The 23,115-nt window shown below is 34.5% G+C and overlaps 2 protein-coding genes across 4 annotated transcripts in view; both read right to left on the minus strand.

Annotated features, from left to right (window-relative positions):
• The window catches only part of LOC134839106 (glutamate receptor ionotropic, NMDA 1-like), a 63,700-nt gene extending 45,674 nt beyond the window's left edge, over positions 1–18,026 (minus strand). The window contains exons 1-4 of one of the 3 annotated variants that reach the window (XM_063854540.1): positions 16,878–18,026; positions 9,117–9,357; positions 970–1,088; positions 442–641 (exon numbers count right to left, since the gene is read on the minus strand). In XM_063854540.1, the coding sequence (XP_063710610.1) occupies positions 442–641; positions 970–1,088; positions 9,117–9,357; positions 16,878–17,045 (728 nt within the window). In that variant the 5' untranslated portion in view covers positions 17,046–18,026. Of the gene's footprint in view, positions 1–441; positions 642–969; positions 1,089–1,446; positions 1,474–9,116; positions 9,358–16,877 lie in introns of those variants that run through there. The other 2 variants (XM_063854542.1, XM_063854541.1) reach the window with 2 other exon arrangements.
• Positions 1–23,115, minus strand: part of LOC134839384 (apoptosis-resistant E3 ubiquitin protein ligase 1-like) — a 381,686-nt gene that overhangs the window by 264,130 nt on the left and 94,441 nt on the right. The gene's annotated exons all lie outside the window — the stretch shown is intronic.

Raw genomic sequence — 23,115 nt, forward strand, 5'->3', positions numbered from 1 at the left:
GTTACTATAGTGGTGAGCGAGACCCGTCGGAGAACTCGAAGAACAGGGAATCGATCCGCCTCGAGAATTTGTTTTCGAAAACTGGTCTAAACAAAAAAAAAACCCACGAGCTAATATATTTCATTCTTTCTTCGAAAGAATAATTTTGTCTATGTTCAAGTCAACGTCTTGTCTCAAAATGTTGAGCCGAAAAAACCCTTCTTGGCTTTTTCAGCCCCTCCCTCTAGCCCCGAGCCCCGGTTTTTACTGAAATTCGAATTACGGAACTGCAAATCACAGAACACGTTCTTTTGAACAATTAAGCTATAAATTGTGCACTAAAAATTAAATGTTCGAACATGGAAGTTGATTTTAATGATTTTAGTTGTAAAACTATTTTATCTGATGCAGATTAATTTGCAGCTTTAGAAGGAAAAGCACCCCCAATTGCATTCTTCTAACCGAATTGAGTCGCTGTTGGCCTCGATTATATTGAGTGCGGCGTCTGTATCCTGCCCCACCCTTGCTATAAGAACCATGTGGGGCCAGGAATAGAACTGCATCAGATACAGAATGGCACCCATTTCCTGTGCAAAGGTGGGCAGAAGAGTCAAGGCCGAGGTCTCTTGCTGAATAAGGTCAAATGGCACTTGATTCACATTCTAAAAAATAACCAAATGCAAAGAGCTAGGGAAAATAACCCTTCGGAGCCATCTCAATAGGCTCTCTTGTACTATGGAATTTTGAAAGTGTGTTTTTTTTCTCAGTAAATTGACCATGAGGGATGATCTTTTTGTGAAATGTTTTTGACGGTTGACAAGACACTAAAACTATATTGTTCTTCTAATGCCTGCAACTTTGCACGAAAGCTGAACGAAACTTCAAGTGATCCCTTTTCAACTGTCCGAATCAAACTGGATGGGCGTTCAATTAAATAATTGAAATAACACTTAATTATTTAGCTATTAACAACAGCAGACTGTTTCTCACTTGTCCGATTTGTTGCCTGAAGTTGGTGAGTATAGTGGGAATGCGCAATTGAGAAGTTAGTTGGAGGAACACACTCGTAACCAGAGGGTCACTAAGGTCCCATACCACCACGTGAACACCTAGTACATTAGATATACCACCACGTGAACACCGAGTACAACACATAATCAGGGCCGACAGCGAAGGGCCACCGAAAGGGTTTTTCGCTTCATTTCATTTTTCGTTGGTCACCTTTGCCAAGTTAATCAAAATTTTTCTGAACCAGACAAGAAAACAAAATTTAAGCTCAAATTCCACAGAAAAACGTCGTCTTTGAATTTTAAAAGAAATCAAATTTTTCAGAACATGCAAAAAAATGCCGTTTTGAAAGGTTGTCATAAAAAATTTTGATCTGTCAGTTGCAGATATTTTCGCAAAAAATTGATGAGATGGCAGCTATTTTTCTACAGTAGGGTACTTTTGGAGCGCTCGAAATACCAATTTTTTGTCAAAAAAAAACCGCGCGACGACCCTGTGGCTTACACTAAAGGCATGTTAGAACTAATTAAAATAAATGAGCACATTTTCAGATCACAACCTTCAACTTAACAAGGAAAATGTACAGCGCACAAAAAAGAATGTAAGCTACTGGCAAATTGAAAAATGAATTTTACAAAGTACATAAACTCTGATAAACAACTAAAACGTGAAAGTAGTGTGTAAATGCATTTAATTCCGATGGAATGGGTCACCAACTAAAAACGAACTAAAACTGTGCTATTTAAAAACTCATAATTAAGCAATTGGCTAAAATTTACTACATTTTGAAGATACTTAATGAAAAATATCGAGAAAAATATCAAGTTTAAGATCAGAAGGTTGAGTTTTCCTGATTATTTTTACGCGAAAATCTGTCCAATTCTGACACAAAATGACTATGTCTTCGGGAAGTAGTGTCAAATTTTGGAGTTGATCAAATGAGATTTAGCCTTCGATATAAATATGCTCATTCACTTTATGATCTGTTGGATTTGTATCTTGTCCAGATGGTGAGTTAAAAATTTAGGAAAAACCTAGATTTTTGCTTCCGCTGGATTGGAAGAATTGGGTGATTTTTTTTGGTAATATCACTGCTTGTTATTTATTTCGCGTTTTCTTCAACAGAGGCAAAGATGTCTGTAGTTTGTTCCACAATGATCGGGTTGTCTGCGGTTCCACGTTGCTAAACAAGGTCTACAAAATATATAAGAAACATGTTACCAAAAAAACTTTAGTGCTCCCAGGTTTTTAAAAGATATATGTATACAAAAAGGGGAATTACGTATCGTTCGTGTAGTTTCCAACTCATCTGATGAGTCGACAACCTCAAACACGGTGTTTTCTCCGGAAATTGGTTCTTGTTCCATTGGAGAATTCTCTGTGATGATCGGTTTAGATTCGCAACCCTGTCCAGGTGTCTTTTCAATCGGTGAGGCTCCTCCAGCTAGAGATACTGAGATTGGGCAGTTTGGGGTTGTCTGTGCGTGGTCTTAAACCTCAGAATTAATCTTTATTTTATAAATTACGTCGATTATATTTGGTTTTGATGAATACCTTCGCAAGTATTGGCTTAAGTATTGAAAGTATTGCATTCCCTTGCCACATCTCTACAGGGAAATCTCATCTTATTTTCGCCCAAACACGAATGTCAGAAGTATTCAAAAGAAAGAAAGTAAACTCGTCTAATTCGAACTGATCGGTATAGAGAATGTTTTAATCTTCGTGGCCTCGGTGGTTGTTTCTAGTTGGGTTCTAAACCTGACGGCAGTTTCTCTTTTTCCTTGATGTTTCGTTTGAAGTAGTTTGTTTTTCGGTTTGCCTTATAATTCTGGCGTCTGGTTTATTTTTGATTCCGGATGATGTTCTCAATGAGAAAGGAATTAAGATTATCGCCATTGTGTGAGTTGTTATTGGAATTGCTGGTTGTGAGAACGTTTTTTTTTTCGGAATTTTTGTACCTGCTTCGAGATTCGGGGTCGGAAATCTCAGAAAAGATTTGCTGTCCTGTAGAAATAAGTATTTTCCCCTGATTTCCGAAATGCAATATCATTTATTTCTATTGTCACTTTTAAAGAACTAACAACTTGTGCATTTAGGTTCTTAAAAAATAAAGTTCTGTTGGATCGACTATTAACCTCGATTGATAATACCTTTTGAGAAAGGGCTCTTCAACGAAATAGTACTGCGTTGGTCTCCTTGTCGTTTTTACTTGTTTGTTCGAATTTTGTCCGTTCTCCATCCAATTTCGGTTTTTCTGTGAGATTGATTCGTCTACAAAAATTTCATCAATTCAGTCGACGGATCCCAATCTCTTATGTTGATCTTTTGAGATGGCTGTTTTTTCCCTGTCTAATATGTCAAAAAACTGTCTGCACTTGCGATTTTTAAATGTCTTTTAATTTTCTGCAGAAATGTTTTTCGCACTGAGGGCAATTTGTTTAAGATTATATGGTTGACTAATTTGTAAAATGGCGTCGCTTTTTGAGTGTCTAGCAAAATCAAATATCATAGCAAGCTCGCGTGCTTATACAAAATTTATAAATTTTCTACCAATCAACGGATCCATGATCTGCGACTGTACAAATTAGTAAGTTTTTATGAATTTTTGTATGAATATAGTTTGAACTTATGGCTGGTAAAACAAGAATTTTGGTCACCTCTGATAGATTTCAAAATTTCTTGAAACTTACTATCTGCTTGTAAAAATTTCTGACTGCGTTGATAGAAGTGTTGGAAATTTTTTCGCGGAACCCAACTGTTAAAAACAATCAAAACAAAGCAAAACGTACCATTTAGAACCCCATGACTCTATGGATCTACAAAACAAAGTCTTTTTCCTTGTTATATTCAAAAATGTTGGGTAGTTCTCCTCAGGAGTTTTGCACTTTTATGCTTTGAGTACAATTTACCCCGTGATGGTTTAATTGCCTGTATGTGAGGAGCCACCAAAAGAACTCCACCAAAATTTTCAGTATGAATTGGTCAGGATGAGCCTAATGAAGTCTTTTCACCATTGCGTTTTTTTGAGCGATTGGTATGACTAGCTTTTCGTTCATGTACAGCATCCGCCGGTTTCGTGCAAGTATTTGATGCAACGATCAAAATAATCCACGTTTTTGCAAATCTTAAGATTCATTTTTCCTTGGAAAGCCTTAACAAATGTTTGTAAATCGTACCTTTTTTTGTCGGAAGAGATAAGTTTTGATAAAAAACGAGGTTTCATCAAAAAGATATTTTCCAATCAGTTTATGGTTTTCTTGTCATTCGTTTCTTGGTATTTTGCAAGATGAGATAAAATCAAATTTTCGTTGTAAAGAATAATTTCATTCAGGAAGCTGATGGATTAACTACAAGTTTTCATTGTGACATAACTAGAGATTGAAAACAATTGATGGCGAAATTAGAATCAATAAAAATAGAATTTACAAAAGACGATGAATAAGAAAAAAAAGTTGTTGCATCAAAATTGGAAAAACTTAAAGGAAACCAATTTGAGAAATCACTAAAATCACGAAATCAGAAACAGAAATCACTAAAAGCACAAACTTGAAGAGAGAGTTTATGAAATTAGGAATTGATGCAATCTTTTAGTATGTAAAACCGCGAAGTTGAGTTTTTTGGCTTTTTTTAGGCTTTTGCTATTCAGCGAACGGTTTATTTTGTTCCATTGGATTTAGAGCAGACCTAAATTTTGAAACCGTTGCCAGCACGAATTCTTCATAGTAGTTTGCGCTAGTGACAGCCGTATACAAAAACGGTAAACCATCAGGTCAGAAAAACCCATAAACTGGCCCGCTAGAAGTTTAATTGAAAACTTAAAAGGTAGTAATCTGTCTATCAAACGAGAAAGTATAGTACGATTTGTTTGTTTCTTATAATTTGTTGGAAGAATTAAAGAGCGGACTGTGTGTTCTGTAACCATTTCAATCACTGACCTATATAACTAATCAGAAGATTGATAAGATTCATTATGTTTTGTTTCATCTTTTTGAGCGCAATAAAATGACTTTCATTGAATTTGATTAGCATTTTTTCCTTCAAAGGGGTTATAGTGGATCACCTAAAATTGCAAGATTCGGCACGAATTCCAAAAATTGACTTGTTGAACCGAAAAAACAACGTGATTTCTAAAAGTTTTCTGTCAATTTGAATGCTATTGTGAGCCAAAGTTTTGTCGATAAGAGTTTTTAAACCGGTTTTAATTTATTTTGAAACTTAGCCAATTGATATCATTTTGTAAGAATTTGCATTTGAGCCATTCAATGGTGATAACTATCTAAGCTTAATACAATTTAGTTTAATGTTTTTCTATATTACAAAATTTGTCGCTTGGAGGCAATTAAATTGTCATCAAAAAAGAAATTTGTATAGAGCATTTTTCCAACTGTTGAATCCATTAACCATTTGATTTTATTTGTCATGACTTCTAGACAATAAACCAGTTAACAATTGCTGACTCCCATTCTATCCCTTCCAACACTGCTGAAAATGAATTTTTTTTCATTCAAAACTGTCAAGTGATACCTGAGTTCTCGAACTAAGTTTTCTAAACCAAACATCTCAGATAATTTTGCGGAAACATGTTTCAGATAAACTTGCGGGGACATTGTCGATTAACTTGTAGATGCTAAATAATTGACATAAAATCTTTCATATCTGCTTGTTTCTGAATTTTTGGTCCAACGCTAACTTAAATGACTAATCTTCTAGACATTTCCTTACAATATGGATGACATATCAATCTTCGTCACATTTCTGAAAACTTTTTATTTATAGTTATCTTTCACATTTCAACCACGAGCGCTCCTTTTTACTGAGCCTGATAAATGCACAATTACCCTCCTTCTTTTTGGGATTTAGAGCTAACAAAAACGGGAAACTTTGAAATGAAATTTGATTTTTCAATCTGAAGGAACAAAATTTTGAAAACTTCAAAAACAATTTCTTCCTTAATTTTTAAATTATTGAGGATGAAGTAAATTTGATAAAGTTATTTGATTTACTGGGTCTAAGAGAAACGCGATTTGATCAATTTTTTGTGCGACTTGTTTTCCTATATTTGGTTGGGACGTTAATATTTCCGAGGTAGTTTCTTTCGTGGTTTTGTATTTTTCACTCAAGAGGAACGAATTTTTTGTGATACTGTCAGTTTGTCTTACAATTTATCTTACACTTCTTTCGTTATTTTCAGGTTTTCAGTCGAGAAGAACGATTGTTTTTTTTTGTGATACTGTCTTTCTTCTCTGAGAACCTTGATTGCAGCATTGGTGAAACAACATAATAAGCCTTTCGTGACTTGATTTATCGGAATGAGACGGACATAGTGATCTCTCGGTTACAGCTTGTGTGAAATCTTGCTTTTTGGTAACCTATCTGGGCTGACAGTATCGATTAAAAAATTGAACAAACTTTGCGAGAGCAATGTTGAGTAGCTTTTTCGAGTGTCATAACTTTTGTCAAAATCAACCATAGTTTTAAGCACAGGGACATCATATTTTTCGTTTTTCCCGGTTTCAAACTAGTCATTTGTTGCGCAACAGTCATACTTTCCTGAATGTTTGACATTTTCACCTGTGATATTCAACGATTTATCTTTGTGCCCTTTACAATTTGATTTTTATTGTTTTTACGTTTGTAATTTTTAATTTTTAATTTTTTGTGAATTATAAATTATTTTAAAATGAACTTGAATACTTTTTGGTCATTAATGGCTACATTTTTTTGATTTTAGTGAAAGTAATTTTTTTAAGAGCAGTTTTCTCTGGATATCGTAATTTTGCAGGCTTTTGATGAAAATATTTCTTATCCACTTGTCCTCTGCGCTGGTTATAATGCATTTTTAATCCATTTATGAAAGTGCGCGCACAGATTAATCTAAATTGTTTTTCTTTAAAACTGTCAATTGACATATGGTTGTAAATGGTCTCGATTTCAAGTTTTCTAAAGCAAACATCTCCGATAGTTTTGCGTGACATGTTTCAGATAAGTTTGCGGGGATTGTCTATTAACTTGTAGATGCCTTTTAGTTGACGTAAAATCTTTCATATCTGTTTGCCTCTGATTTTTAAGTTCAACGCCAGTTAAAATGACTAGATTTTTTTGATTTTTTTATAATAGGATGATATATCAATCTTCGTCACAATTCTTTAAAAAAATTATATATGTGTTCATATTTCAAGCGCAGCCGCTCCTTTTTACTAAACCTAGTAAATGCACAGCTACTCTCCTTTTTTATGGCCTAACAAAACAGGAAACTTTCAAATGAAATTTGATTTTTTAATATGAAGTAACAAGAACTTACCGAATTTAAGAGAAATGTGTTTTGATCAGTTTTGTGTGCAATTTCTATTCCTTCTTTTGGGAGGTTGATTTTTACGAGGATGTTTCTTTTGTGTTTTCAGTCAAGAGAAACGATTGTTTTTGTCACACTGTCAGTTTGTCTTACAGTTTGACAATTACTTATTTTGTGGTTTTGTGGTTTTCATTCAAGAAGAACTACTGTTTTTTTTTGTGATTTATCCTACTTATCCGAGAACCTTGATTGCAGAATTGGTGAAACAACAAAATGAGCCTTTCATGACTTGATCAATCGAAATGAGACGAATATAGGGATCTCTCAGTTTCAATTTGTAAAAAAATCTTGCTTTTAGCGAAACTAACTGGGGTGTCAGTATTGGTTGAAAAATTGTACAATTTTTGCGAGAGCGATGTTGAGTAGCTGTTTCAATTATTTCCAATTTTTGTCAAAATCAACCGTAATTTTAAGCATAGAGAAGAGATATCATCCTTGTCGCTTCGTCTGGTTTCATACTATTCATTTGTTACTTTACTGCGATACCTTCGTGCATGATTGATTTTCTCACGAGTAATATTCGACGAATTATCTTTGTGCCCTTAACACTGTGACTTTTTATAATTTTTACGTTTGTACCTTTTAAATTATAGTTTTTTAGTGAAAACTTTCTTATATTTACAGAATTGACTTGTAGCATCTTTTGAAAGCCAGATTATTAGGTGTTTTTTGAAAAATACTCCTCAACGTTTTCCACACTATTTTCCTCTCTCTATACTCAAGGCGGGTTCTCTCTTGCCAATAAATGTTTATTACTACTACTATGTTCAACATTGCAAAAAAATTTGATTATGTACAACGTTGCTAATATGTTTTTTTTTCAATTGATTGGTGACTCCCTTCTTGTCATTAGTGGCTACATTTATTGCTCTTAAGGAAAGTAAAATTTTTGTGAGTAGTTTTCTGCGGATATCGTAATTTTGCATGTTTTTTAATGAAAAAATTTCTTATCCACTTGTCCTCTGCGCTGGATATATTGCATTTTTAAGCCATTATTGAAAGTGCGCGCCTGAATTGATCTGGCATTTTTTACCTCTTTGTTTCCTGTTAGGTAAATTACTTGCTTCAGGAGTTCATTTAGTTTTTTTTGGGCAAAAATGGTTGTTAACAGTTCCCAAAACTCTTTCAATGGTTTGCGATGGACTTTCAATAAGTGAAATTTTGGCTAAAGGTTGTCTTTTATTTTGATCCGAGATAGAATTACTGCATTGATCTCACCTTTTTAGCTGCTTCCTTTGGACGCATGCCGCTAAATCAATTTAGCTCTGCTGTCTGGGTTGTTGCTTCTTCATCGTTTTATCTTCTTTGTTCTGTTAGCTTTCTTTCTAATCTTGCGTTTTCTGGACTTCTGTTTCGTAGCCTTAGAGGGTGTTTTTTTATATTAGTGAATTTACTGGATTTCGTTCCATTGGTTAAAGGAGAAGTCAAACTTGATGTTTTTAGCTATTATTGCTTATTGGAATTAATCGCTTCAATCTTTCCATTGAGTTGGATGTCGATAATATGGGTCTGCTAAAATCTACTGAATTTTTTGATTCGTTGTTGTTTCACTGCGCATGATAAACTTATCTAATGTTATAAGAAAAATACTTAAAGAAAATAAAAAGATGATAAAAATGAGTTATTTAATGAGCGAATTATTTAAAATTAAGACATTGTTATAAAATGTGGCGATAAACACTCCAACGGAGAGGTGTACACACGAAACCTAATGAAACTAATTAAAATAAGTGAGCATAAAATTAGATCATAACAGATATTAAACAGTTTTTTCTACCTTGATTTTTCTCCAGTACGTAATGACACAGCTCGTTCAGAGTACGCGTCAAGTTTGTCTGCAGATCCCAAGCCACGAAATCACTGGCCACCAGTCGACTATCCTTCCATAATAGGCCGCTCTCTCGGTTGGAGTCAACACTAGAATCTGATTGGCTTCCGAAAGACACGGCACCCGAACGAAGGAGCTCCTTGTAGCTTAATTTGTCCACTTGTCTCGAGTTTGCATTGCTGATGGTCTCCTGAAATCTCAAAAGTCTCGATACAAAATTTTTTGTCTTGTCGCTTCTTTGACCATAAATAGGACTCTCATACAATTTACAGGCTTGCCAAGATTAGAAGCCAGATAGAGTAGCCGCTGAATCTGATTATATTGCACAAAAATTTCAAATCACAGTATCGTTTAAAACAAACAGGGGCGGATCTACGATTTTCTCGAGAGGGGGGATTTAAAAACAAAATTCGGATTGATTTTCCAATTTGTATAAAGGCAGACTATAGTATTCTTTAAATACAAAAAATCAACCAATTATATGTTTTTCGAAAATTATGTCACAAAATTCATCGTCGAACTGCCAGGTCGAGTTGTTCGACTCAAGTTTGCACCGAATTGGTCAAGAAAATCAAGAACCAGGTTCGGCCCGAAATCCGTTATTGAAAAACAGTCTTTCCCACAACCCGTGGCCCAACGCAAAACTAAAACAACACGTCGAGAATATTCAATCAAAAAATCGAAAGATAGTAGAACACAAAGTCAAAAATTATTCAAACACTGCTTCTAATAACGATCTAACTCAAAATCGAAACCAATTCAAACACAGTCGAAACATGTCTGAAAAGCATGGCGAAACGTAGTTGATCATATTGGTCGAAAATGGTCAAACGTAGATAAAACGTTGACAGACTCAGGAATGACCCATGACAGAAGTATTAGACGCAATATTTAGTCAATAAATTAATCTATGCAAATGCTTTGATGCAAAAATTGAAGTTTTTGATTTTTGAGATATCAAAAATGAAAAACTTAATACCTCTAAAATTAGTTTCGGACATTATCAGAATAAAACAAGGATAGCCGGTTTTTGTGCTAGTAGAACAGAATGTTTCGACCATAGTTTTACAAAATACAACAAAAGCATATCAAATTGGTGTAGTTTTTTCTGCACGGTGTGATAAAATGATCTGAACGAAAAACTAACCCAAGGCATTTTCAACAGTCATGGTAAAATAAGCAAACTGGACCACAAATTTTGTAGCAAAATTGAGTAGAAAAACAGAAGATCAAAAATTATCAATAATTGTTTCTTTTTTTTCGTTGTTTTTTGAAATTTTGTGGTTTTTGATTCCAAAATACCTAAAAAACTCAAAAGACTAGTTAAATTAGGGTAAAACTAAAAAATTACGGCTTAAATTAGGATTTGTGAGCTATTAAACGTTCTAAAAAAGCTATTGTAAGTCTGCTCACTCGCTTTAATTGCTCGAGTTAATACTAAAACTCAAAAAATTTAAACAGGTTTTTCTCGGCTGAGAAAAATTTTTCAACATTTTTAAATGTTCGAATCACGACTGAAAGGGCTTCAATATTATATATCATTTGACACTTTCCGATGATTATTTATGGTAGTCGATTTGCGCGGAAATGAATAGAAAAACAAAATTAATCATAAAACAAAACAAAAAATTTTTTTTTGGCATAAATTTTGTTGAATTTCGAAAATGAACTTATGAAAAATGAAGTTTTTAATTTCAAAGATGGCGCAAAAGCCAATAAAATTTTTAGTCGTGTAATTAACCATAAAAAGCTATTTTTTCTCGATGTTTTTCTTATTACTGCGATTTTTGTTTTTGCTCGAGGTTTTTCTTGATATTGGGATAATTTCTGAATTTTTTAAAATTGTTCGAATCAGTACTGAAAGGATTTCAATCTGTTATATCTCTCGACCCATTCCGATGATCGTCTATGGTACCTGATTTTGCGTGGAAAAGAATCGAAAGATAAAATTAATCAGAAAAAATAACAAAAACATATTTTTTTTGACATAAATTTTTTTGAATTTTGAAAATAAATTTTGAAAATTTCTGATTCAATAAGTGGCGTTAACAAAATCCAATGAGTAATTTTACTCGTGTAATTAAGCATAAATAAGCTATTTTGGCTCGAAGTTAGACCAAAAACTATAAAACTAAACAGGTTTTTCTCGTTACTGGGATAATTTTTGAAAATTTCGAATCACGACTGAAAGGGCTTTAATCTGTTATATCTCTCTACCCATTCCAATGAGTGTCTATGGTATCTGATTTTGCGAAAAAAATAATATCTCATATAAATACAAAATTCATCCCCATCTTTTCAAATTGTCGGAACAATTAATTATTTTTTCGTTATACTTGCAAATAAAAAAAATGGGTGGTTGGATTTTTGATTTACTTAATTTAAACAAAATCTAAAAGTGGAGGAGAGCTAATACTTGATTCGAAGACAGTCGAACACGTTTCGTGGGGTTGAGGTTGTCGAGGTTGAAGCTTTGCTTGAGTCAAAATGAGTTGAGTAAGCATTTAATTGGTTAATTCGGTCCATAAGTTTGGGTCAATTTGACCGTGAGATAGTTTGGTTGAGTCGAAATTAGTTCAAAACCTTCTATTCTGCTTTATTTGCAAGACTTCGACACCATAGAATTCTCGGTGTACGTTTTTTTATCGCTGGCCATCAGTATCTCCTGTTTTATCTCAGTGTTTTAGCCAGTTTTATCTCAGAAGCAAATTGTGCTCTCCTTATTTTCAAAAATGGAAGCTGGTTGAGATCCAATTTCTGCCCGCATCTAAGACTGTCGTCAGAAGGATGGGCGGCGACTTGTCCCTCTGAAATCATTCGATATAGATGAACCCGCGTCGTATGATCAAATAGTGTCATGGAGGCCAGCGTGACAGCATTATCGGTCATCGGTCCGTACTGGACAGCCTGCTTCTTCGAGATGCAATTACTTCCTTGCAACAGCATGTGACCAACTCTGTCTGCTAATTCCAACGATTAGAATGCTTGTGCGATGACCTTTACCTTTTACCCTATAACCTTTACTTTATTCTGTGTCATCCTTTACGTCTCTGAAGGCGGCAATCGTCGCCGTTAAAGGTTGTCTTATTCCACCAAGAGCTTCCTCTCGGAGATCACTTTTGGGTGCAAATCACTGCTGTCGTCTTCTCCTTTCGCTGGCCATGCGTGTTTTGCCCCAACTTCTTGGCCCTCGTAACTGGACAGTCAACCCTCTGTTATTCCTTTCGCCGTCTTAGATGCGGGCAGAAATAGGATCTCAACCAGCCTCAATTTTTGAAAATAAGGAGAGCAAAAACTGGTAAAAACACTGAGTAGATTCTGATTGCCAGTGATGAAAAAACGTACACCGAGAATTCTATGGTGTCGAAGTCTTGCAAATAAAACAGAATAGAAGGTTTTGAACTAATTTCGACTCAACCAAACTATGACTATATCACGGTCAAATTGACCCAAAATTATGGACCTGAAGCTGGTTTGTATATGGGTATCAATTCCTGATGAAGACCGTCTCACTTTTTCTTGGAAAAAAATTGAGAGTCACGTACCGCACGGGAATGTTGACCCTTCCGTCGGCCCAGTCATGAAAATTTCGTGGACAAAATGAAGAGAATAAACGTAACACATCATCGATTGCAGTCCCAGAATATTCTGAGTTTAAGATTCAGGAGACACTTTTGCATAAAAATTGACGTAAATTACGGTAAACTTGACATTTGAGAGGATCCGTCCACCGACAAAAATATTTGTCCATTGCTCGTCTCCAAATAGCCCTAGTAGGGCCGTATCTCCAAGATTCCAAGACATCTCGTTTCTGGAAACTTTAGTCGTGACATCAGCACCCAATAGTTCCTGATCGCATTTCCGTCTACGCAAGCATTCAAAATTGGACTGTGAGGTCCTCCGTCAATCATATCTCCGACACTGGCAAGCCAGTTGCATGTCTTTGTCTCCAGCTGCGCACTCATCGCTGACATGCCTTTGTCCACTAAGGTTGAGGGTACCTGATAGAACAGAGACATTATTGTGCTTCTTCTGGAATCGTCGCGCACTGTCAAACCTCGTCTGGATGAACGGGCGGGTCGTCCCTCTGCTAAGCTGATCAATCGGAAGATCGGCTAAACTCGTCTCTTCTTGTGCTGTTTTTGTAGCCGGCCGGGACAGTCTCCTTTGTACGATTGTATTCTGTCGATTTTTACGATTGTATTCACCACATCAAATGATTTGATGTACTTCGGGGGCACTTGTTTGCGAAATGACTTATAGGAAATCATTTTAATTGTCCACTGTTGCAAATATCTTTGCCCTATAACGCCCACCCCTATGAGGTTGGTAATTTCAGCCATTTTCATCCTGACTGTGGTCGAACAAGTGCTTTATGCGTTGGTCTGGTTTCTGTTTAATACGAATCTCTGGGCAATGAGCCGGATTAATTTAGTTAACAAATCAGGGCATCATGAGATCCATTGTCTGCATCTGTGTTGCCATTTAGTTTTGCCTCTGATCAGTACCCGTCTTCAATCTCGTAGTTTCCGTCCTTTTGTTTTGTGCATCAATGAGCTGTCCACCAACTGTGATACTACTTGGTTGAAACTTTCGTTTTCTTGATTTAGAAGTAGTATAAAGTTATAATGAAAATTACATCTATTCACTGCTCACCGTGCATTTAAATCTCCTTGAGAGCTCTTTTAGGATTTCCTTGTCGCTGTTCAAAGGACTTTTGAACTCGGCCTTCAATGCCGACCAACTCCAGAATCAGAATGGTTTGATCTTTTGGTCCAAATGATTAAGCTTCCTGCAAGAGTTGGGTCTGGAATGCTTTTTAATGGCTCTCAATACCGGACCGGCAAACTCATGAACTCGTCTAAAACCCAGTCTGTGAAACAAGCTGACAGCACCATCGGGTCGTTTATACCTTTTCATCTTCTACTTTGAGATCAGTTTGAGGTCAGCAGGTGACAGTCTTCTAAAAATTGGGCAAGGGTCCTTGGGAGTCCTATAAGTATCTCATTAGTACTTCTTGATTCATCCAATTTTTATGGCCCATTTTTGCTTTTCCCGGGAAGGCTCTACAATCGTCAGGAGTAGCCGGAAGGAATTTTTTCTGAAGAGTATTTTTGGGAGTGATATCTAATGTCTATTGTTAGCATAGAGTCCTTATGACAGCTCGAACTTTTGCGTATTTTATCGTTTTTTTTCTAAGAATTGACTTTTTCCAAAGCAAGTTTTTTCTGGTGTATCCGCCAGTTTTGGTTTAAAATTTTAACACATTATGTATCTTACTACTTCCTTCCATATCTTCAAGTTGTGCATCCCTGCGCGTGTGTTCATTGAAAGCCGAGAAAAACTTCCAAAATTCCAAACGAGGGGACCATTCAATTGGGGCACAACACCGCAAGTATGGGTTCAAAAGGCCTGGGTTTTAAACATAAGGATCCCCTCGCTGGATCTCTAACATAAAAAAATCTAGTCCAGTCTGATTCCCAAAGCTAGTTACTGAGTTCTGGTAGGGCAAGTCTTACTTCCTGGAACCGTTATGATTAGGGCCAGGAGAGTTCGAGGGTCCAAGTTTTCAACGCTATGTTTGAATCATCTCTAGTTTTCTTCCTCTGACTCAAAGTTTTAAGATAGTAGTTCAGTTTTAGAGGATTGTAGCCCAAATCAAATTCCTCTAGATTTTGCCAGTGGTGGGACTAGATTTTTTCGATCTTGAATTTTTCAATTTTGGTAATTTGTTTGCTTGACTTTACTACATAAATCTCTGGCTTGGTTTAAAATACGTATGGCTACAAACAGTACAAATTTCATATCTACATGCCTAAACTCTAGATTTTACTTTCAAAAATTTGCCTTTAGTTACTCTAAGATTAAGACGACGTAGGTTTCCAATTGTTCCGACCAATTAAAATGGGAAAGAACTTTGTATTCGGATGTGCGGATGTGTTTTATTTTTTTTTGTTTTCCTCGCAAAATCACGTACCCCAAATACTCAGCGAACTGGGTTGAGTGATATATCATATTAAAGCCCTTGCAATCGTGATTCGAATACATTAACAAATTTTCCAAATGTTTTCAAAGTGTCGAAAAAAAAATAGTTTGAAACTTCGAGCGAATCAAGCGAGCGAGCAGTTTCGTTTTAATTGATTAGTTGCTTAAAATCTTATAATAGCCTAGTGTAAAACGTAAAAAAAAGAGTTCTACTTGGGTAACGTTAGTTTATTTTGAGTAGTTTAGCGCCTTTTTGGAATCAAAGTTTTCAAAAATTCAAAAAACTTCAAAAAACATGAAATTTTTTGAAATTTTGTTTGTTTGATTTTGTTTCGTTTTTCTGAAAAAGTTTCTCAAAAAAAAATTTCAATTAGCTTATATTAGTATGGCTGTCGAATATACCTAATCCCCAGTTACTGCCACCTCCTTTTATCGCAGCATGCCGAAAATAAATGACAATAATTTGCAAAAAGAACTTGGTTGTTTTATTTAAGACTATGGTCAGATCGTTTCGTGCTACTTGCACAGTAAGTGACTATCTTTGTTTTCTTTCTCTAATTAGCATAGTTAGAACGACATCGTAACCCAATGTAGTTTTGCTAGAGATGGGACTAACTGTTTCAGTCTCGAACTAATTTGAGATCCCTCAATTTTTGACCTCACTACTAAAATTGCTGGCTTTTGTTAAAAGTAAGTATGGCTATAAAAGCTAGATTTACCAGTTCTACTGGTTGCGATCTGATAACACGCGAAGGAGACAACTTAAATTATAACCAATTGAAGTGAGGCTAGTAACTAGGTCCTTTTATCAGAGTGCGAGACCCCAAATACATCCTATATTTTTTAACAGAACGTGTGGGTCGACAAAATTAGGAAAAACTGAGAAAAAAATTAAGTGCACTCATAAGATCCAGGGCTCGGCATTGATATGCGAGTACGCTTGTTATTTTAATAGAAGACAAAAAAAATCACTTTGTTATTTACATAGCGTGTTTACATAGCGATTCCAAAGAAAACTCTGTTTTTTTTTTCATTTTTCTAAGAATCACTTTTTTGATAGACAATAAATGCATTTGGAAAATTCAGGGGTCAGTCTTGCAGCCAGCAGTTTTTTGGAGTGTTTGAAGAGTAACTTTATGAAACACTCGCCAAAAACGAAGCTGTTTTGATTTGAGTTTTTTAAATCAATTGGTGATATAATGATTGACGTTTAAAATGTGTACAATTGCTAGTCTTATTTTTTCAATAACGTTCTCCAGGGTTTTTCTTCTCACTAAATAAATATATTGAGTTTTTATTAAAAAGTTTGTTTGTTTCTTTCCAATCATTTTATCCAGCAAATAAGCGAAAGCAAAACAACTATTATGAAGGAAGGGATCTTGGAGATTCAAAAAACTACATATTTGGATAATACAATAATGATGATACAATAACTTAAAATGTCTTTAAGAAAAGAGAATAATTGATGTTACTCATGAAGAAGAAGACGATTAATATGCAATCAAAATTCATAACAGGAAACACCATGAGGGGGCAGCTAACGAACCCATCTGAGTTGCAGAACGCTACCCCTATTTATCGAATGAATTACGAAGTTGCAGATATTTAAGTTTAAATTAAAATAAGCGCGAAAATTGTGGAAAAAGGTCATTATCAAAAAAATGAACCAATTTTTTTTATTGGAAATAGAAAAAAATGAGTATCAAATAGTTTTTGGTTTCTTACCAGAAAGTGATTTTTGGTCTCAGCATCGTGAAATACACCACCAATGCGAATGTTCTTAAAGTCGTGAAGCTGATAAAGACTGTTTACAGACGGAATAGAACAAATTATCATAAATACAAAAATACAAAAAACAGGTAAAATAGTTATTTTGAGTGTTTTAAGGCGCATTATTGTTTTCGGACGATGTCACAAAAATAGTAGTGTTGTGAAATCGTAGAATAAAAAATCCAAAGTATCAGATTTAAATTTCTAACTATTCGCTTACTGTTTCGCTAAATTATCAATTGAATCAAATATGGCACCGAACCAAAAGTAATGATAAAGATAACATGGAGTCGATGTCACCCAATTTTTCAGCCTTCGCAGTTTTGAATATAACTTGGAAAAAACAGCGATAAAAACAATTTTTCTAATCAGGATAACTTCTTATGAGTCTCATATTCAAAACAGCGGGGAACAGGGCAGGGGAACAGAAATAGCCATTGTTCAAACGCGGAAACGAAATTACTTCTGCGTGTTTTGTTTTCATTTTAGTATGATTGGTTTTTATACTGATATCTGAAAATTTTACAAATTTTTATACATCGTTTTTCAAAGATTTATAAACAGGAGATGAAGCAGTTTGATAAGTGTAGAATTTATTTTACTAATCACTTCAGCGGACCACTGGGAATAAAAAATCACTTCTTCAAAAGACTAAGTCCGGACAAATGGCGCGAAATTTAGAATTACACTTCAAGGAAGAAATGGTAAAGATGTGACCGGATATCGCGTAACTGCATTTAGATAAAACAATCTAGAAAGTGATAATTTACAGTTTGGTTAAATTGTTTGCAGCGGGAAGTTTGGAAAATAAATTATGCATATTTATGTTGTCAATCAATGACAGACTGTAAAACAGGCAAAGCGAGGCTAGATTATTCTTTTATGCTAATTGGTCATGCTGGGCAAATGATCGGTTGTAAAACTCAATTTGGTGGCTACTTGCGTTTATTTTGTTCATATATTTTCTTATTTTGTTTGTTTGTTTATTTGCGGACAGAAGGTGGCATCAAATACGAAGAAATTTTTCAGAAGAGAAGGGCTGAAAATCGGAAGCAAAAAGTTTCCCAGACTTAAACAGCCGCCTCCACATTTGCATCTTTTATCTACCGGACGCCACCAAATGTAATGCACGGCGAGGTGATTTAATATAACTTCCGTAGCCGATATCTCATTGAGCCACAATGTCTCGAAATAACGTCAACCTACTTTCAGGAAATTTCACATATGGACTTGAATTTAAAAATTACTTTCTTGGCGGTTATTAGGCAGTAAAAAATTTACAAAAAACCTCAAGCATTTTCATAATTTGCAAACAAAGTCAAATAAAATTTTGAATTTTGCTCAAACTGTTGACACGGTAATTTCCTTCTTTTATTTTAATTTCTTTTATGTTACAATTCCGTGGGTTGTAGCAGAAAGTTCGGCTTATGACCATCACGACCTGAAGCACTGATGAAAATCGCAGGGGCTGTTTCGTGGCCAAAGACCGATCGATTTTTCCCAAATGCGAAAAAGTCAAACAGCAGTCAGTATTCGGTTTACAGCACGTAGTTTTATTGATTTTTAATCATTTCACGCAACATTAACCCGGAAAAGGCATTCACGTTGACTGATTGAGTTTTTATGGAATTTTCTCTAGAAGAAAATTATCTAATAAAACAGAGAAATCAGTGCCATCCGGTAATCTCCGCATTGTCAAAATGTAATTGCTTTTAGTTGCAAAACTGAATTTGAATTTAAAACGGTTACTGAATCAGATTTGGCTCTTCTAACAGAAATCAGAAAAAGCAATGAAGAGATGAAAAAAATCGTTTCTAGGAGAATGGGAGAAAAAGAAAAAAAGAAAAAATTCGTTTCTATAAGAATGGGAGAAAATGTCGAAAATACCTATGTGTATATCTTCGATCTAAAACATCGTAGAAAATGTCGCCTCGTAATGAAGTTTTAATCCAATTTACCTTGCCAATTTTTGCTTTGTTTTGATAAAATAACATAGACAAAAGTAATTTTGGCTAACCATGTTCAATCAAAAATGCAGAGCTTATAATGAATTAATGGTTAGTGTTTCGAAAACCTATTTTGTTGCGCCCTCAAAATGAAACAATGAATCTACTTCACAGTTACACCGCTTTTTAAGAAATGGTGTAATTGTTAAATAGATTAAATCACTCGAATTTCTGACAAGCCAGAATGTAATAAAATTAGAACTATGAATAGAACGCTCTAAGTGCTTTACTGCTTTCATTTTCAGGGGGGGGGGCAATTATTTAGTAGATACTATATGGGGAGGGGGTTGTTAAGTAGATCCATGACAATTTTACTACTACAAAATATTCGTCGTTCTTTGCTCGCCTAAAAGTTTGTCGAGCTTGCACAAAATCACATGTATCTACAACTGAAACATTAGGAAAGATACATCATTCCTTCTATCAATAATGAATGCGCATTTCGCAGAAATTTGGTGAGTGGATTCCACTTACAATTTGAGAAGATGTTCAAAGACATGACTATGGGCTCCATGGTCCTGCACGAACGAAACCGTAGGCAAGTCTTTGACATCTTTGTAAATTGTAAGTGAAATCTACTAACCAAATTGTTGCGGAATCAAAAGTATATACAATATTTAATAGTGAAAAATAATTGAAGTAATAAAATGCTTTTTAACAAAAAAACTTAAATGTAAGTGAAAAAAACAATCAAATTTTATTTTTTTTTTGGTTTCTGCGATTCGCAGAGGATCTATGAAAGGATATCCAGCCTGTCTAAGCATATTCCATTTCTCTTATTTCCCCACATTTCAGACTGAGTTATTTTTGTTGCGCGAAGCGCTTTTTTTTGCGACTCAAAGCCTTTTTTTTGCGTCTAGAATTTTCACGTGGTACCATTATTGCAGCAGTAATCGGTCAGGCTGTAGTAGACCTGAAGCTAGAGGTCAAGTGAGAGCTCATCCTCACACACTATCCTTGCCATAGCAGGGGATCGATTACACGATCTGACGTGATGGTGTTAAGATCAAAAATTGAATCATTATTTAAATACTGAACATTTTTCAAACCTAGAGTAGGCAACCTTTTAGTGACAAACACAAGGTTATTCTTAATTAAGTGAAAATTTATTAGCTATGTCTTTTTGCGGAACTGCAAGAAATTAAAAATCTTGATAGGTGCACTCTCAGAGACTACTTTTTTTTTGAAAAAAGCCACGATGTACAAGCTCTCAAAAATTGCGTATTGAAAAAAGCCTAGATATAAACATTTTCAAAGTCTACATTTCAAAAAGAACAGCCATTATGTGAACAATATGATAAATTTGAGAAAAACTTGTTCAAAGAAGAAATATGATGGAACTCTCAGAGAATAATTTTTCATATAAAGAGTCAGGATGTCAACACTACATAGATTGTTTTTTCAAAATAAGAGCCATTCAGCTGACAGTTTCATGGATTCCATTTTACATATTTATAAAAAGCCAAGATAAAAACATTTGAAGAGATCAATTTTTCATTAAAAAAAACAAACAAGATATTGAAACTCTTCTGATTTTCATTTCCAAAAGTATATATTATTGTTAGACACAATCATAGATTATTTTTTCCAAAGAAAATATGAAATTCTCATAGACATGAAATTCTCATAAAATATTTTTTTTGAAAAGAGCAGCAAATATTTGAATGTTGAAAAAAATAATACTTTTTTGAAAGAAGAAACAAGAAATGAGAACTCTCCTAGAACAATTTTTCAACAAAAAACCATAATGTGAATTTTTTCTGAAACAAACTGTTCGAAAGAAGAGCCCTGATTTGGGAACTCTTAAACACTTCTTTTTCAAAATAAGATCCATCATGTCTACACTGTCATAGAACGCTTTTAGAAAAGGAGAACAAAGATATAGTTACTCGCATGGACATTTTTTTGCAAAAGAACAGCCATGATGTGGACACGTTCAGAGATAAACTTTTCAAAAGGTTAATAGTGATGACGGACCTCTCATAGATAACTTACTTTTCAGACAGAATTGCCGTGATATGAAAACTCTGATGATGTGAACTTGTTAATAGACTATTGTTTAAAAAGAAGAATCCTGATGGGGTGCTTCTAAAAAAACTTAAGTTTTTCAAAAAAAAAGAAATAATAGGACCGGTTTGAAAAAACGTCCAAAAGAACATCTTTCCAAAAGAACATCCAAAATGTGATCAATGTCATAATTTACTTTTTTCAAAAAAAAACATGATGTGGGAACTCTCATAGAATACTTTTTATTATGACGAGCCAATAAATAAACATTCTCAAGGACTATTTTTAAAAACTACAAATAAAGAGTCGTTACGCGGACACTTTCAGTAAAACCCATCAGTTTTTCATAAGAACCTTCTCAGAAATTACTTTTTCGAAAAATCATGCAAGATATTGAAAAGCATGCAATATATGGAAAATCTTGTATATTAATTTTGCAAATGACCACGTATAGTGCAAAAACTACCATAAAAACCGTTTTCCAAAGGAGAACAAAGATATGAGTACTATCATAGACTAGTTTTCGAAAAAAAACAGCCACGATTTGAACATTTTTCCAGACTACTTTTTTGAAAAAATAAACAAGATATACACACTCTCCTAAAATATCTTTTGAAAAGAAAAACCATGATGTGAACATGTTCCTAGACTACTTGTTCGAAAGAAGGACCCTGATGTGGTAATTCTTAAACACTTTTTTTCTTTTTTGTTTTCAAAAGAAGAGTCATCATATCTACCATATCACAGAATGCTTTTTGAAAAAGAAGAACCAAGATATAGCTACTCTGGTCGACTTGTGTTTCAAAAGACTAGTCATTAAATGGACATTTTCAGAGATAACCTGTTTAAAAAAAACAAAGATATGGTCACTTTTACCCACTGTTCCTTCCATGTGAAGAACCTTGATAGGGACGCTCTCAAAGACTACTACTCCTACAGGAAAACCAAGAGCCTAAATGTCGACGGTTTGAAAGTCTACAATTCAAAAAGAACAGCCATATATAGTAAATTCTCCAAAGAAGGAAAAATATGATCTGGCAACTCTCATATGTTCATTTTCGAAAAGAAAAACCACGACTGGAACACGTTCATATACTACTTAAAAAAAATTCAAGATATTGACATTTTCCTTAAAAAAAATTGAAAATAAAAGCTATAATGAGGTCATGTTCTGAGAATATCTTTTGCAAAGAATAGCCCTGGCTTGGAAAGCCTTAAACTTTTCTTTTTTTCCAAAGACGAGCCATCACTTCAAAACTCTCTTGTTTTACTTTTGAAACGGAGAGCCAAGATATAACCACTCTTATATATTTTTTTCAAAGAGCAGCCATGACGTGGACATTTTCAGTGATAAACTTTTCGAATACAGAATAATGAAGAGGGAACTCTTATAGACTACTTACTTATCCAACAGAAGAGCTATGGAAATTCTCGCAAAATGCTTGTTTGAAAGAACAGTTATGATGTGGAAACTTTTACAGACTACTCGTTTCAGAAGAAAAAAAAACCTGATGGGGCGCTCTCAAGGACTACAATTTTTAAGGAAAAGCCACGATGTGGACACTCTCATAGACTACGTTTTCGAAAAAGAGCCTAGATGTGGACGATTTCAACATCTACTTTTCGAAAACAATAGCCATGTTGTGAACAATATATAAGATTAACTTTTTCAGAGAAAAAACATGACTTGGGAACTCTCATTTTGTTTTGAATAGCCAAGATGTGAACACTCTCATAGATTGCTTTTTCAAAAACAAAAAACATTTCGAAAGAACATTTCACAGTTTGATTTAAAAAACTCTGGTTTGCTATTTTTATGAAAGAATAGCTATATTGAGCACATTATCATGGAATTAATTTTCCAAACACGAACAAGGGTGTGGGAACTCTCACAGGCTGGTTTTCGAAAAGAACAGCCACGATTTGAACACTTAAATTGACTACTTTTTTATGAAAAAAATCCAAATAGGGACATTCTTCAAGAATTTTTTTTTGATAGAAAAACAAAGATAGGGAATCTCTCCTAGAATAGTTCTAGGACTACTTTTTGAAAAGAAGAGCCCTGTTGTGAGAGTTCTGAAACACTATTTTTTTCAAAAAGGAGAGTCCTAATGTCTACACTATCATAGAAAGCTTTTGAAAAAGAAGAGCCAAGAGATAGCTACTCTCATGAACTTTAT

The sequence above is a fragment of the Symsagittifera roscoffensis genome, chromosome 2 (genome assembly GCF_963678635.1).
Source record: "Symsagittifera roscoffensis chromosome 2, txSymRosc1.1, whole genome shotgun sequence".
Taxonomy (NCBI): domain Eukaryota; kingdom Metazoa; phylum Xenacoelomorpha; order Acoela; family Convolutidae; genus Symsagittifera; species Symsagittifera roscoffensis.